The sequence below is a fragment of the Pelodiscus sinensis genome, chromosome 7 (genome assembly GCF_052426305.1).
Source record: "Pelodiscus sinensis isolate ZL-2025 chromosome 7, ASM5242630v1, whole genome shotgun sequence".
Lineage (NCBI taxonomy): Eukaryota > Metazoa > Chordata > Testudines > Trionychidae > Pelodiscus > Pelodiscus sinensis.
In genome coordinates, this window is record NC_143058.1 from 13,049,866 (window position 1) to 13,064,012 (window position 14,147).

General features: G+C 43.3%; 1 protein-coding gene across 6 annotated transcripts in view; it reads right to left on the minus strand.

Moving 5' to 3' along the window:
• HEG1 (heart development protein with EGF like domains 1) overlaps nucleotides 1–14,147 on the minus strand; it is a 98,341-nt gene that overhangs the window by 53,831 nt on the left and 30,363 nt on the right. For 5 of the 6 annotated variants that reach the window (XM_075933177.2, XM_075933176.2, XM_075933174.2 and 2 more), the window contains exons 2-4: nucleotides 5,195–5,539; nucleotides 4,655–4,981; nucleotides 1,213–1,494 (exon numbers count right to left, since the gene is read on the minus strand). In XM_075933177.2, coding sequence (XP_075789292.2) covers nucleotides 1,213–1,494; nucleotides 4,655–4,981; nucleotides 5,195–5,539 — 954 coding nt within the window. The remainder of the gene's footprint in view (nucleotides 1–1,212; nucleotides 1,495–4,654; nucleotides 4,982–5,194; nucleotides 5,540–14,147) is intronic. The other variant, XM_075933173.2, reaches the window with a different exon arrangement.

Sequence of the window (14,147 nt, forward strand, 5' to 3'; positions counted from 1 at the left end):
GCAGATATGGCCAAATCTCCTGGAACTTTTACAGTTAAGCTATTAACTCCAGGGGCTGGCCTGTCAACTGACTGGTGCTTGCGGAGCTCAGGCTACCAGGCTGTTCAGTTGCAGTGTAGATGTTTGGAGTCTGCTGGAGCCTGGGCTCAAGACCGAGCCTGAATGTCTACATCACAATTAAAGAGCTCAGTAGCACGAGCCAGATGACACGGGTCAACTGTAGTGTTTAACTGCAATGCACACACAGGATACTGCTGCGGGCAAACTAGGAGCTTGCTGTGCAATCATGTCCCATGAAGACAAGCCCAAACACATGAGATGCAAAGAGGTGGGATAAGTGGATATTAGGCTTTGTCTATATTGGCAATTGAGCAACAACTGAGTGACAAAGCTTTTGTTCATAGGTGCTTAAACCCACCTGAACTCCAAACGACAAAAGTTTAACCGCAAGTACTAGTGTAAACAGAGCTGTGTTGGCAGGAATGCTATGGCGACAAAACAAATGCTGCTTATAGAGGGTGGAAGGGTTTTTTCAGCAAAAGTGCCAACAAATAGTTATTACACTGCCTGACTTTTAGTGACAGGGCTGGGTCAAGATAGCCCTGTGGCTAAAAGCTGTGTAGTGCAGACAAACCCTTGCTCCTTCACAACAAAGGCTTTAGTTTGAACTACTGATGACTGGACTCAGTTCACATGCACCAGCATGGTCTAACAGATACAGAAAGGACAGTCACTCCGAAGACCAAAGTTCAAATCCCAGTTTTGCTGCATGGGGAAAATCACTCAACCTCTCTATTTTTCAGTTTCCTAGTCTGTAATATGGAGGTAATGATTACAGACGATCAAAACTATTCTTTGACGGAAAGTTGGGTTTTTGATTGAATGAAAAGTGTCAGTTTCTGTGTGAAATTTTGTCTGTCAAAAAAATCAAAACCCTGGAAACCAAAAATATGTTCTGTTTTTCTACAAAAAGATGAATTTTTCCCCCAAACCCCCAAACCACACCTCCATTTCTACTAAGCGCTAGTGGTGATACCGATACATAGTTACATGGTTGCGAAATGTTTTGAGATCTATGGGAAAATGCAATGTAAGTATAAAATATAGCATTATTTTCTCTTCTATTAAAATAACAACTGGGCATTTTGTTCACAAAAGGTTTTTTTTAATTAAAAAAACTTTAAAACAGCAAGCTAGACTATTAATGCTCACCCTGGAAAGTAGTTTCAGAAGCAGCATTAGACTGTGGCAGCAAAGGGTCTGTCAGTGCTATAGAAGATACTGATGACGTGAAATAGGAAGAGCTGGACATTTCAGTACCAGAAGCAGAGCTTCCTGTTGCATAGGAAGATCTGCTGCTGTTTACTAGAGATTGCATCTTCCCCTCTCCGGCTCTGGTGGATGTAGCTGAAATGTGCGTTGTAGCAGTGTAAGAACTGGCAATGTTATTCTCTGAATCTGAGCTGCTCATTGGCTGTTGGCTACCTTCAATGGCTGAAATAGGATAAAGAAACATTAAAATTCCAATCTCGCGAATCAAAAAACTTTGACAGATTTTCCTCCAATAATACTCAGAGTCATATAGTTTGTGTGTAGCAGCGTAAAAAACATTTTTCAGCGTGGAGAAAATAAAAAGTACCATGGATAGAAATCATTGAGTGAAACTCAGAATGCAAAGGGTTAACCAGTTAAGCGGTTACCTGGTAAGCATTCTCCTTACCAGCATGCTTACTGGGTAACTGGTTAACCAGTGCCCGTCCTGGCTGAAGCAGAGCCAGGGACTTTCCAGCCCTAACTGAAACCTTTACATTGAGGAAACACTGCAAGTGTCAACTTCAAATCCTAGAATAGTAGGGCTGGAATGTACTTCTAAAAGTCCAGCTAGAACTTCCCCTGTGCCTCCTGAGGCAGGATTAACTCTGCCTAGACCATCCCTAAGAGTTGTTTGTCTAGCCTATTCTTAAAAACCTCCAGTGATGGGGATTTCACACCCTCTCCAGGGATCCTGTCCCAGTGCCATATCTTTATACAGGTTGGACCTCCCTAGTCCAGCACCCTCAGGGCCAGATGGCTCCCAGACAATCCCCTCCTGGCTGTTGCCCTGCTCCTGGCCCCCAGCAGCTGCTAGCTGGGCTGCGCTCCAGGCCCAGGGGCTGTAGGGCTGCCTGGGCTGAGTGTCCAGTCCCCAGCGGCTGCTGGCTGCCCTCCAAGTCGCCGGCAGCAACCAAGTTGGCCAGTCTGCCAGCCCCCCAGTGGCTGGCAGCTGGGCTCCGCTGCTGCCCCCTTGCTGGACTCCCAACCTACAGCTGCTGGGGATCTCTGGGTCCAGGGTTCTCTGCTTCAGCAATGTCCATGACCAGACCAGAGGGTCCTAGACTAGAAAGATTCAATCTGTAGTTGGAAAGCGTTTCCCAATAACTAACCGAAATCTCTTGCTGCAAACAAGTCAATTACTTCTTATACTTCTCAGTGGGCATGGTGAACAATTTATCACTATCTTTTTTACAGCACCTTTTTACTATGTGAAAACTTATTCGCTCCACCCTCAGTTTTCTCTTCTCTAGATTAACTATGCCCAATTCTTTCAACCTTTCCTCATGAGTCATGTTTTCTAACCCTCTTACCATGCCTGTTGCTCTCCACTAGATTCTCTCCAATTTGATCACATCTTTCTTAAAGTGTGGTGCCCAAAACTGGGCATAAAGCACCCTACCTGAGGCTTCATCAGTACCAAGTAAAGTGACACATTTACCTCCCATGTTTTACATACAACATCCCTGTTAATTCATTCCAGAATTAACATTTGTCTTTTTTTGCTACAGCATTACACTGCTGATTCATATTCATTTTGTGACTCACTCAGACCCTTTTCAGTAGTACTGCTGCCTGACTAGTTCTCTAATTTGCATTTGTGCATTTGAGTTTTAATCCCTAAGAGCCGAACTTTGCATTGTCTTTATTGAATTTCATCTTGTCAATTTCAAACCATTTCTCCGGTTTATCAAGATAATCCTGCTTGGTGCCATCCACAAAATTTAAGCACACTCTTCACTGCATCATCTATGTCATTAATATACACCCTGAATTGTACTGGACTCAGGACAGATCCTTAGAGGATGCTATTCAGTACGTTCTCCAAGTTGGGCAATGAACCTTTGATAAACATTGAAAAAAGAATGGCTACCAATCTGTTAAAGGATCAGTTATGGGGAGGGGAAAAAAATCAGTGAACATACATAGATGCATGCTGAACTTCACCATTCAAACTGCATTGCTTTTGCATTTTCCCTTTTATCCCTCCCTTGTCTGCATATTGTTCATGTCGACATTGCCCCTGAAAACAGACCCCTGCAGATGGACCTTTTCCCCAATGAAAGTCACTGCAATTCTACATGAGGACAGAACAGTTTGCAGAATCAGGGCCTTTGACTGCAGGGTCCTAGGGAAGGCTCCTTATCTTCACATTAGTTGGAGAAGGCCTACCAGACTGCTAGCGCAAAAAATCCCAAACAAACCAGTAAATAAAAAAAATATAAAATTATGCAAATTATTATTTTTATTTTTTTAGAAAAGAATAATAAATAAATAATAAAAGCACCACAGTGAGATTGCAATTAAGTTCAGCAAATTTGGGGTGCTGAGTACAAGGAATGTATGGCCCAAATGCACAGAATGCAAAACATAGGAAACAAATCCCCTCTCCACCACATTTAGTTGTTCAGGAAGTACTATTGCTAAACCGACCTGGCTCTTCTATAGCATTTTACAACAGTAGTTTCCATGATGCTTTACAAAGGAGCATTTCAGAAACTCCAAGAACGACTGGACCATCACAAAAATATTATTGGCTCATGAAATCTAGAGCCCTTAGCATGAACTACTGACAAAGGACACAATTCAGAGGAAGCCATCCGTTGCAGTAAGTAGTACATAAGACTGACACGCAGGAGACCTCGGTTCAAATGCTGGGTGTTCCAGACTTGCTTTGTGATCTCAGTCAAATCATTTAACCTCTCTCTACCTCTGTTTTCCTATCTGTAATATCAGAATAACGATCCTTACCCAATCTTGCAGCTTTATGCGTTTTCTGGCTGAAAAGCACTATCTAAACTATTAATTATTTTTAAAGCCAGAAAAGACCATTGTGATCTAATTCAACCAACGACCCCAGAATTTCACCTGCTGATTAACCTGTGGCTGAACTAGAGCATGTATCTTTTCAGCATCACATCTAAACTTGATTTAAAGATTTCAGATGCATAAGAATCCCTCATAACCCTCAGAAAATTGTTCTAATTGTCCTGGCTGATACAAATTTGCAGTTTGAATTTGTCTACCTTCAATTTCCAGTCATAAGGCCTTGTTATGCCTTTGACTGCTAAATAAAAGAGGAGTCTACTATCCAATATCAATTTATGTTCAAGTAACCTCTTAACTTTCTGTTTCCTAAGGAGACTGAGTTCTTGAAATCTCTCACCGCAAGACATATTTTACAGCCATCAGATAATTCTTGTGGTTTGTCTCTAAACCCTGTTTACTTTTCAATAAAAATAGTAGCACTCAGCATTACAATTCCTATTTTTTAAACTGCATTTGGTAATGTATTATAATATTTTTGCTATGAAATGACAATCTTATGGACTGTAAATCTCACCTGAGAAATCACTCTTTAAAGAGGAATGTATAAGTAAAGGCCCCGTTGAAGACTCCAGGAGATCAGGACTAGCTGATGATAGATGACTTCCTTCAGTCCAAGACATAGAAGATGAGGAGTGGGTTACATCTGAGGACACGGCAATTTCTGCATGAAAAGTGCTGTTTTTTAGTGAATCCGTGGAAGTGATGCTGTTTGTTAGCAACTGCAATCTCCTCTCCCTACCTCTGCTGAATGTAGGTGAAATGTACATATGGTCATCATGAGAACTAGGAATCTTTTTTTCCATATCCCAATTGCTAGCTGTCTGGTGGCTGCTTCCAATGACTGAAATACAATAAAAAGAAATTAAAATGCCTGTATTTTATCATTTGTGCTAACAACAAAACTGATCACACACACCCTGTGACATTAAGAATGTCCCAGAATATAGTTCTGAAAAATAGGGCATGATTACTTTATAAACCATTACTTACGTTTGGTGCAGAATACTGGGTAGGACTTACTGGAGCTACTGCTCTTATGGAAGATAAAACTCACCTGGAGCATCACTCTGTGAAGATGAATAGGTTGGTATCTCAGAAGACCGTACAATTAAAGATTCCATTCCAGGCTCAGTGAAAACCCTGTCACTTGAGGAGCTAATTCTTCCACTCTGCTCTACAGAAGAGGAGTGCTGGGTTAAATCGGCAGAACTGATTATTTCCGTATAAGAGATAGTGCTTTCAGGTGCAGTTGTGGGCATAGCACTGTTCGTTATAGACAGCAACGTCCTCTCTCCACTTCTGGAGAATGTAGTCAGAGTGTCCATATTGTCCACAGGAAAATTGGAAGTCCTCATTTCAATGTCTAAACTTGTAAGTGTCTGATGTCTGCTTCCAATGACTGAAAGGCAGGGTAAGGGAAGTGAAAAAAACCATTAAAAATGTTGTCTGCATGAACACCAAGTCTCCTTTTATCATAACATACGGGGCCAGACTTTGCTCTCTGTTATCTGGGAATTTGGAGTAATTAAGATGAAATTCAGAGTTTCTTTGTGTTTACATACCATGAGAGGAGAATCTAGACCATCATGTAAAATTCAGAAATCCATGAGCTTGTGCAATGTAAGCCATGCTGTATTTGGTTCTCTCTCTTTGTCTGGGAAACGTTTTTGGGAAATTATTCTAAAAACAGTAAAATGATTTCCTTAAAAAGAAATTATTGATGGAATACTTATAATCTGGAATCCCTAACAGTAGCTCCACAGAGTAATTAGCTTTGGAAGCCAACAATTATGCCTCTTAATAATGGAAGAGCTATAATGAACTTCAATGGTTTAAAAAAACCTGGAATTTAGAAACTTCTATCCGCCTGGATAATGAGCTGAAAAATGTACTCTGAAGTAATAAATTGACATAATCTAGCTGAGAAAAAAGAAAGGAGGCACCAAAGTATTAGGGCTGCATTAGAAAATTTTGGCTGGTGTCTGTTGTAGAATCAGAAACAAAACATGGGCCCCCCTACTCTATCCTCAATTCAGATCACCACAGCTGTGCACCATTCCTTTAATACTGATGCTAAGAGATGGGGTGTCTTCTCTGTTCCTCTAAATGCCAGAGACTGGATGTCCCACATTGTGCACCCCAAAAATGAAGCACTCTGGATTGGTAGGACCTCTTTCACAGCTGGGCCTTTTCTCTAGACTGCACCTGTGAAAAAATCTGAATCACAGTGCTGACCTGTCTGTGTACATCCCTTTGAGGTCAGCAGATGAAAGTGATCAATCAGGGGAAAGTGTAACTAGTTATTAATGTGAAGTGAATCCCTGGAATCACAAGAGTGCCTCTGCAGCTCGCTGAGCATTAAGGGGAATCATTTTATGACGATTCCTTCTGAAAGTGGGTTCAATAGTTAAATGTACACAACTGTGCGGTGATCAACTAGATGCAGGCAGAATTTCAATTACATTCTGCTCAAAGAAATCTGAAAAAGACAGTGCTCAGGGTGAAATGGAACTAAGCCTGTGAAAACTATGCAGTAGAGCTGATGGGAAACTGCAACTTAATTTTTCTTTAATTTCCCCGCAAATATGTCACGCTTCCCTGTTCCTCCTCAAAATTTGTAGCATCCATTAAAAAGAGTCATACAGTAAAATGTAAATTTTTTCATCCACTCTGTACAAGGCCAAAAAATGAGCGGAGAGCCTGGAGAAAATTTTCATCACAAAGTCAATAACAATTTCATCTCTTTGAAAGCTGCAGCGGGATCATTCAGACTCTACTGAAGATCCTGCTGCTAACCAGGCTTACCTGGCCTGTATTCCCACCCCTAGCACTTTTTGTAAGAGCAGAGCTGTTTGTTGCCAGACTCTGGTTAAATTCTAGGGGGCAATTTAACCTCATTTTCCCTAGTATGTATTCTTAATGATCTTCCCAGAAGTGTCATGTAGGATTGCAGCACGCACTGGGGCTGACAGGCACCATGGGTCACAGGGCAAGGGAGGATGAGGGCCCTGTTCTGCACCCCCGGAAGGGACAGGGCTGAGTGCAGAAGGGGTGGAGCCTAGGGCAGTCAGCCCTTAGCACTGCCTGGACCATGGCGCTGCCTCGCCATAGAGTGGCACTCCCACGGGTGTTCAAAGGAGCCCAGGACTCCAGCCACCACCACTGCTGAAGTAGCAGCAGAGGCAGCAAGAAGCTCCAGGCCCCTGTGCAATTGCTCCCTCGCCTGGCCCCCTGGTCGGCAGGCCTGATTGTGTACCTGCCATATCACAAGTAGCTGCATTTCCTGGGTGATGTGATCTCTCTCAAATATAGCAATTTCAATGTTAATTCAGCCAGAAGAGAGAAAGATGGAAAGTGTTTGACTGAGATAGTAAGTACCTTGTGGCAGGCAGGCTGTTTTTGATACAGGTTGTAAACCCCTAGGGGCACGGACTTTTTGGTTCCGTGTTTGGACAGTCCCCAGCATAACTAATGTAGCCTATAGGGCTAACCTGCTTGCTTGACTATAGATATATAGATTTATGATCTCCTTAAGGTTTTGATTATATGTTTACGATAAGCTACAGTAGCTTTATATTGGCAGTTTGGCTGTAACACAAGGAACTGACAGGCCATGTCCTGTATGCTGAACTAAGGCAAAGCTAGCATGCACATGCCTGGGACCCTTCACCCAGATTGCAGTCAATGCACCTATATTTGGGACCTTTCACCTAGATTATGCAGCCTTCAATGGCATAGAGGCTTCCAAGAATACCCTGAAATTTAGAAGTAACATCATTACCTGGAAAAACCCAAAACCATCTTGTTAGTCTTTAAAGCGCTACATAAGTCTTTAAAGCGCTACATAGTCTTTCCTTTTACTAAAGGAGAAAGACGACTTAGGATACACAACGCCAGTTACATTAATTACGTTGCTGGAGTTGAAGTATCTTAAATCGCATTTTGGTGCCGTCCACACAGCAGAAGGCAACCGGAGCATGCGCTCTGCTCGGCTTCCCTTACACCTCACAGGAGCAGGACTAATGGCGCCAACAGGAGCCTCAGTTTGAATTAGAGTGTCTTCGTTAGACCCACTAATTCGAACCCTGAGAGACCGTCGGTGGCAGCTTTGATCTTCTCTGTAGTGTAGACAAGCACAGACTGAAAAACCCAGGGGGACAGAAATAACATATGTGAGAGACAATCATGACAGACACTTGATAATGAACCGACATTAGGTGAGGAAATACAAATAAGAAAAGGAAACATCCCTTACTGAATATGTATCATATATATCCACATTAGCATAACATATTATAAAAGTGGCATCCCAGCCTAAAGGCAGTAGGAAAAGAAGTTACAGTCCTTGGGAAGTGTCAGAATGATGGCCACTAGTGATGATGAGGAAGGTAAAGTTGATGAGGAAGATAACAGTTAACAACTTAGGTTGTTCTAGAAGGAATGGTGCGAGTATATGATACAGAAATATACATGTACATTCCCTAGGTTATGAAACTGGGGTGTTTGTGACTGTGTTAAATGTATCAATAAACTATATTTGTGAGTATACAGGAGTTCCTATTGTATGAGTGTTGCAACTGTGCACATCAGGGTTCCCAATCAGAGAATAATGAAATACTGGGCCTGATCCTGGTACAAAGGACTTGTCAGCCCTAACAGCAGTAACTGGAAATTCATACGTAATCTTACATCAGGAAACACAACAGGGCCCTGGTCTAATGCTAGGGCTCCTAGGTGCTACAATAATCTGAATACAATCATAATACGTTTGTGTAATGCTGAGCACAATCAGAACCACCAGAGTTTGGCAGAGTTTATCATGTGCTTTGACATCAGCTGATGATAGACGATGCATACAGCTGTTATTCCTAAATAAGCGCCAATTCTCCAAACAGAATTCTTACATCCAGCAGAGACTCACAAGCCAAGCCTACACCCACTTCACAAAGCTGCTTGTTGCCGCGGCCCTTTTGGGTTCAGGGTTTCTGAAGCATTGGGAAGGGTTTGGGGCATTTTATCTGTAACTCAGTACCCAGACTTTCCTTGTATAGCAGGATGAGGCTCAAACATGTGGGCACGTTTGTGGAAGAGACAGCAAATTCTCTGCATCCACCATTTGTCACCAAAAACTTTCATATGTGAAACAGCAGATCACCCTGCTGGAGCAACACACAGAGGAGCTCTCACATTCGTTTTTTGCTGGATTCAATAAATGTAACATAACAGATAATTTAGGACCCTTTCGAGCTTGATACTGATGGAGCAAGCTTTCCCTTCCCAAGCTATTAAGTAACTTGTCACTGAACCAACAGTTCCGTGATACACCTAGGCAGAAGTGCACATAGCAATAGCAAAAGACAGGTCAAACACAGGTGCCTCGAGTGCAAAACTAATTCTGTGAAAAATGACAACCTGGGGTTCCACACGTCTGGGCTCCCAGCGACTCCTGATCAAACGGCATCAGATTAAAAGTGAAAAGAAGCCAGTGGCTTTTTCTACATAGCCTGCCACACTCGTCTTCAAACTATGCCTTCACTAACACCTGTGCAACGCCACCACCTCTGGCGGGGGGCAGATTCCAATACTATTTTCAGAACTTAACGGTTCTGTCAATGGTTTACAAGCCAGAACAGAATCCAGTTCATTCTCTCAGGGTATCATTGAGTTTGCTTCTCTTACACTAGTTTGGCTCTGCAGGAGTCACTGAAGTCAGTAGATGTCATTCTGAATATAGCTAGGGAGCAGCGTCATCCTGAGTAAGACAATGCCATTTGCAGAGCGGAATTGTACTTTCAGTTATGCCCACAAAGTATGTGCACCTGCATGAGAAAAGGAAGCAAGCTTGCTAATGCAGGCTCAGTTACTGGGTTTTGTGGGCATGTTTTGCTCAGTTATGTTTGAAAATGTGGACCACATTATGCAATAATACCCAACACCGAATGAAAGAATCAAATGTGACAAAAATTTGTAATGATTGCTCTCTCTCTAACAAAAAAAATATATTTCCTCATTATGCAGCTGTCACGTCAGAGATGAGAGACAATTACAATCAAATCATTGTCGACTCTCTTACAGAATCTGATCTTTAAACATGACCCTCAGCTTGTGCAGAATGGCTCAAACCCAAACATCTTGTAAAATAAACTAAATGCAGGACTGTCCAGTCCCTTCGGGTCCATTAAAAGATTTAGACTATGGCAGTCCCATAGCTCAGGTACAGTTTTGTCACGAAAAAATTTGTCACATGCTAAGCTGTTGCCTTTGATTAAAAGTAAAATAAATTCCTACAATTACCGCACCAGCCAAGAAAAAATATAACTGTAACGTGAAATTGATGCACCTCTTGCAGCTTTTTTGTTTCCTGTTCGAACTTGCAATGATGCTTATCAGACATATCTAATCTTAAGAGCTACTTTTTCTTCATAAGCACAAAAAACATGCTACTTATTCACAGTACAGTCATAATGTGTCCAGGATAAACAGATAAAATGCCAGCAGATTTTTCAGCCCCAGGGTCTGCTGTTTTCAGCCTGGCTCAGTACGCAGCTTGTGAAAGTCTTCAAACATATGCAGACAGGATCAAAATAGGTCTACACAACTTGGCTGGACTTTATTCCCTCCCCTGCTCTAGTGAGTTCCTTCTTTGCGTCAGCATCACAATCCCTGTCTCTCCCTGCTTATGCACCCAAAGTTCCCTCCATCCTTGAGGGTCATGTCACACATAGGTTGCGCCATCGTGAAAGTGGTTATTAATCGACATGCCAATCACAATGTTTTCAATGGACTTCATTCAAGCCCACTCTCACAAAGCACATGGTTTACTAATAGTGGGCAAGGTTGTGACCAAAAGGGCTTGAAGGAAGAGCAGGAGAAAGCAGGATTTCCACTTCCTGTTGCATCAGGCCTACCAGACTGCACTCTGACAGCAAGGCAGACGCTCCCTGTGGCGGGCTGGAGATGGGAAGGGATGAGAGTTTGGCTGTGAATCATTCCTAACTTTGGCACAACCCTCTTCTTCATTATTATTCACTCCCAATAATGATAGGGATGGACTAATCTCTTTTATTCAGATTCTGTCATTATAGGTCATTGGTTTACTTTGGCCATTCCACATTAGCAGAGGTGGGCAGAGCAGATCCTATAAGCGTGTGCAACTGGCACAGCTTTTACAAGCCAACTGGCCAGATCTGAAGCACAAGCCTTAGCTAAGGTCACCTAGCTGAACGGTAACAGAACCAAACTAGAACCAGGTCCCTTGAGTCCAAGGTCTCCACCTGCTGCCCCTGTGCCCTGTTCCCAGGTAATCTACTTGTCTTACCTGTGAAATGCCATCACCTCTGGTGCAGAACACTACACAACAGTTTTAGGACAGGAAATGAAGGCAGCAATATCCAATTGGAACTACAGGGGGAATTTAGGTAGGTCAAATTTAACTGTCCACATTGGAATTTGACCAGGATCAACCCTCTACCCTTGTATGCCATCTTCCATCAAGTCCTTGGGTTTGTATCTAAACTGAAAACCACGTGGGACATTAGTACAGTACTGATTCAGACAGACCATGAATCACAAACGCCAATCCCTTGAGCACCTCAGGATTATTCCTGGAGGCCAAGTACTACATAAGCTGATCCTTGTTTATCTTATAGAGGCTGCCAAATGCACAGCCCAACCCCACTCCCAAGGAAAACAGCAGCAAAACCTAAACTGATTTCAAAAGGAACAGGCCCTAAAAGAGGGGTCCCCTCCCTGAAATGCAGGCAGCTTGGACTGAAAGGCAGCTCCTGTTAAACAGCTGCATGCCATACATTTTAGGGCAGGAAATGAAGACGATTGTATCACTTTAAAACTGTAGAGGGAAGGGCAAAAGGCAAGCAGAACAGGATCTCCTGGGCTGAAATCTTACCACAGGGCCAGAGCTAATACCTGTTCAAACCATGCAGCATGAATTTATCTGTCTGCTTATGGCCACTGAACTGAGCATTGTTCTCTGCTCTTCTATGGAAGGGATTTCCTAATATAACCTCTAGAATTGAAGAAACTATCCCCTCTCACCAGGGAGCTAATTAAATCTGAGTGAATCATTTATCAGCAAAAATTGATAGAAGAGAATCTAGTAGCCACCCCATTCTACAAACAGGGACTGTGAGCTCAGTTTCCATCATGCACATCAGTCACTTCCTCTCATATGCCTGAGTGTTAATCTCCCCTTCATGACTCATTTGAGAGAAGGTAACATTTAGCAGTGGACAGGACAGGTACATTGTATGGATGTCAGCGAGTAGTCAACTATACGGTTAGTTGATAAGCCTAGGCTTATGGGTTGATCTTGTTTACTTCTTGCATTCCTGCATCCCCCTTGCTGCCTTAAAAGCCAGTTCCCCTCAGCGGCTCAGCAGTGCCGCCTACTCCCACACAGCAGCATGGAGGAAGAGGGCCAGGAGAGGCTGCCGTGAAGTAGCCTCTGTCCACGGCAGGCCCGAGCTCCCCGCAGACATCCGATGGAGTACCCTCTGTCCGCGGCAAGCCTGGGCCCTGTCCGTGGCGGCCCAGGTTGGCTGCAGACAGAGGCTGGTCCCCGGCAGCAGCTCCTGCCTGGGGGGAGAGAGGGAGAGGTCTGAGCTCCCTGCGGATAGAGGCTGGAGCAGCCTCTGCTCACGGGGAACTTGGACCCCCCCCCCCCACACGGACAGGGGGTGCTGCTGGACCAGTCTCTGTCTGCAGCCAGCCTGGGCTGCCTCCGACAGAGGCTGCTTCGTGTCAGCCTCCCCCAACCTCCTAGAAGTCTCTGTTTTTAAACTGGCTCCCCTTGCGGACCAGCTCCCACCTGCCACCCCGCACTGGTGTCTCTGATGCGGAGACAGCAGTACAGGGTGGCAGGGGGCTCTCCAGGAGTGGGGCCGGAGCATACTGGCTGCCGGCTCCAAACCCAGGGACTACAGAGTAGTGTAACCATTAAGAGTTCATGCAGTTACACGACTATTCAATTACCCGATATCTAACATTCCTAATTCATTGTACGGTGCAGCTGTATTAAGTTACTAATGTGAAAAATAAGGTGATGTTTTGTGCATTCTATAGCTTTCTGGGGCTATCACACACTAAACTTAGTTTCTGTTATTTCCACTACAATTCATCTGATGAAGTGGATTTTGCCCACGAAAGCTCATGAGTCTCATAATTTTGGTTAGTCTCTAAGACTATGTATACAATGCGGAGCTATTTTGGGATATTGAAAGTATCTCAAAATAGCTATTCTTTGTCTTTAAAGCAGTCCACTATTTCAAAATAGATTTTGAAATAACGGACGCGCTATTCCAGCATTCCTGTAACCCTCATTCCACAAGGTTTAAGGGACGTTTCGGAATACCGCTTTATTTTGAAATTTGGCGCTGTCTTGACAGCACCAAATTTTGAAATAAGCTACGCAATTTGCATAGCTCAAATTGTGTAGCTTATTTTGAGCTCCAGGTGCAGTGCAGATGCACCCTAAGGTGCCACAGGGTCACTCATTGTTTTATGCATACTAAAGTAGATCTCTCATGAGAAAGAGAAGTCGAAATTGTAACACTCACATCTGTTCAACTAATCTCAGCATCAGACTGAGACAGAGAAAAAAAATCTAAACAGAAATCTCCTTGCCAGCTGTAGGAAAACTTCAGGACCCAGGTTAGGCTATGAAGAATAAATTAAGAACAGAGCAAACCATCTACTTGCTGAATCTGTCCAGCCTCACTAGGTGGCACATATTTCTCTGCTGCGTCTTTATCAGCCACCAGGAAAATGGCTCTGTGTCATGTTTTGAAACACTGCTGCGGATGTAATGATTATGGGTGGAGGCCATTTGGGAGCCAAGCGAGTTTGTATGAACAAAAGCTACAGCCCTAAATCTGGACTGACCAGGGCTCTGTGGGACTTTCAGTTTCCTTCCTTGTCCTTGCCCTGAAAAAGCATGGAGAAAAAAAATCTGATGCATAAAAAAACTTGTCAGACTTTAAACTGGTCAG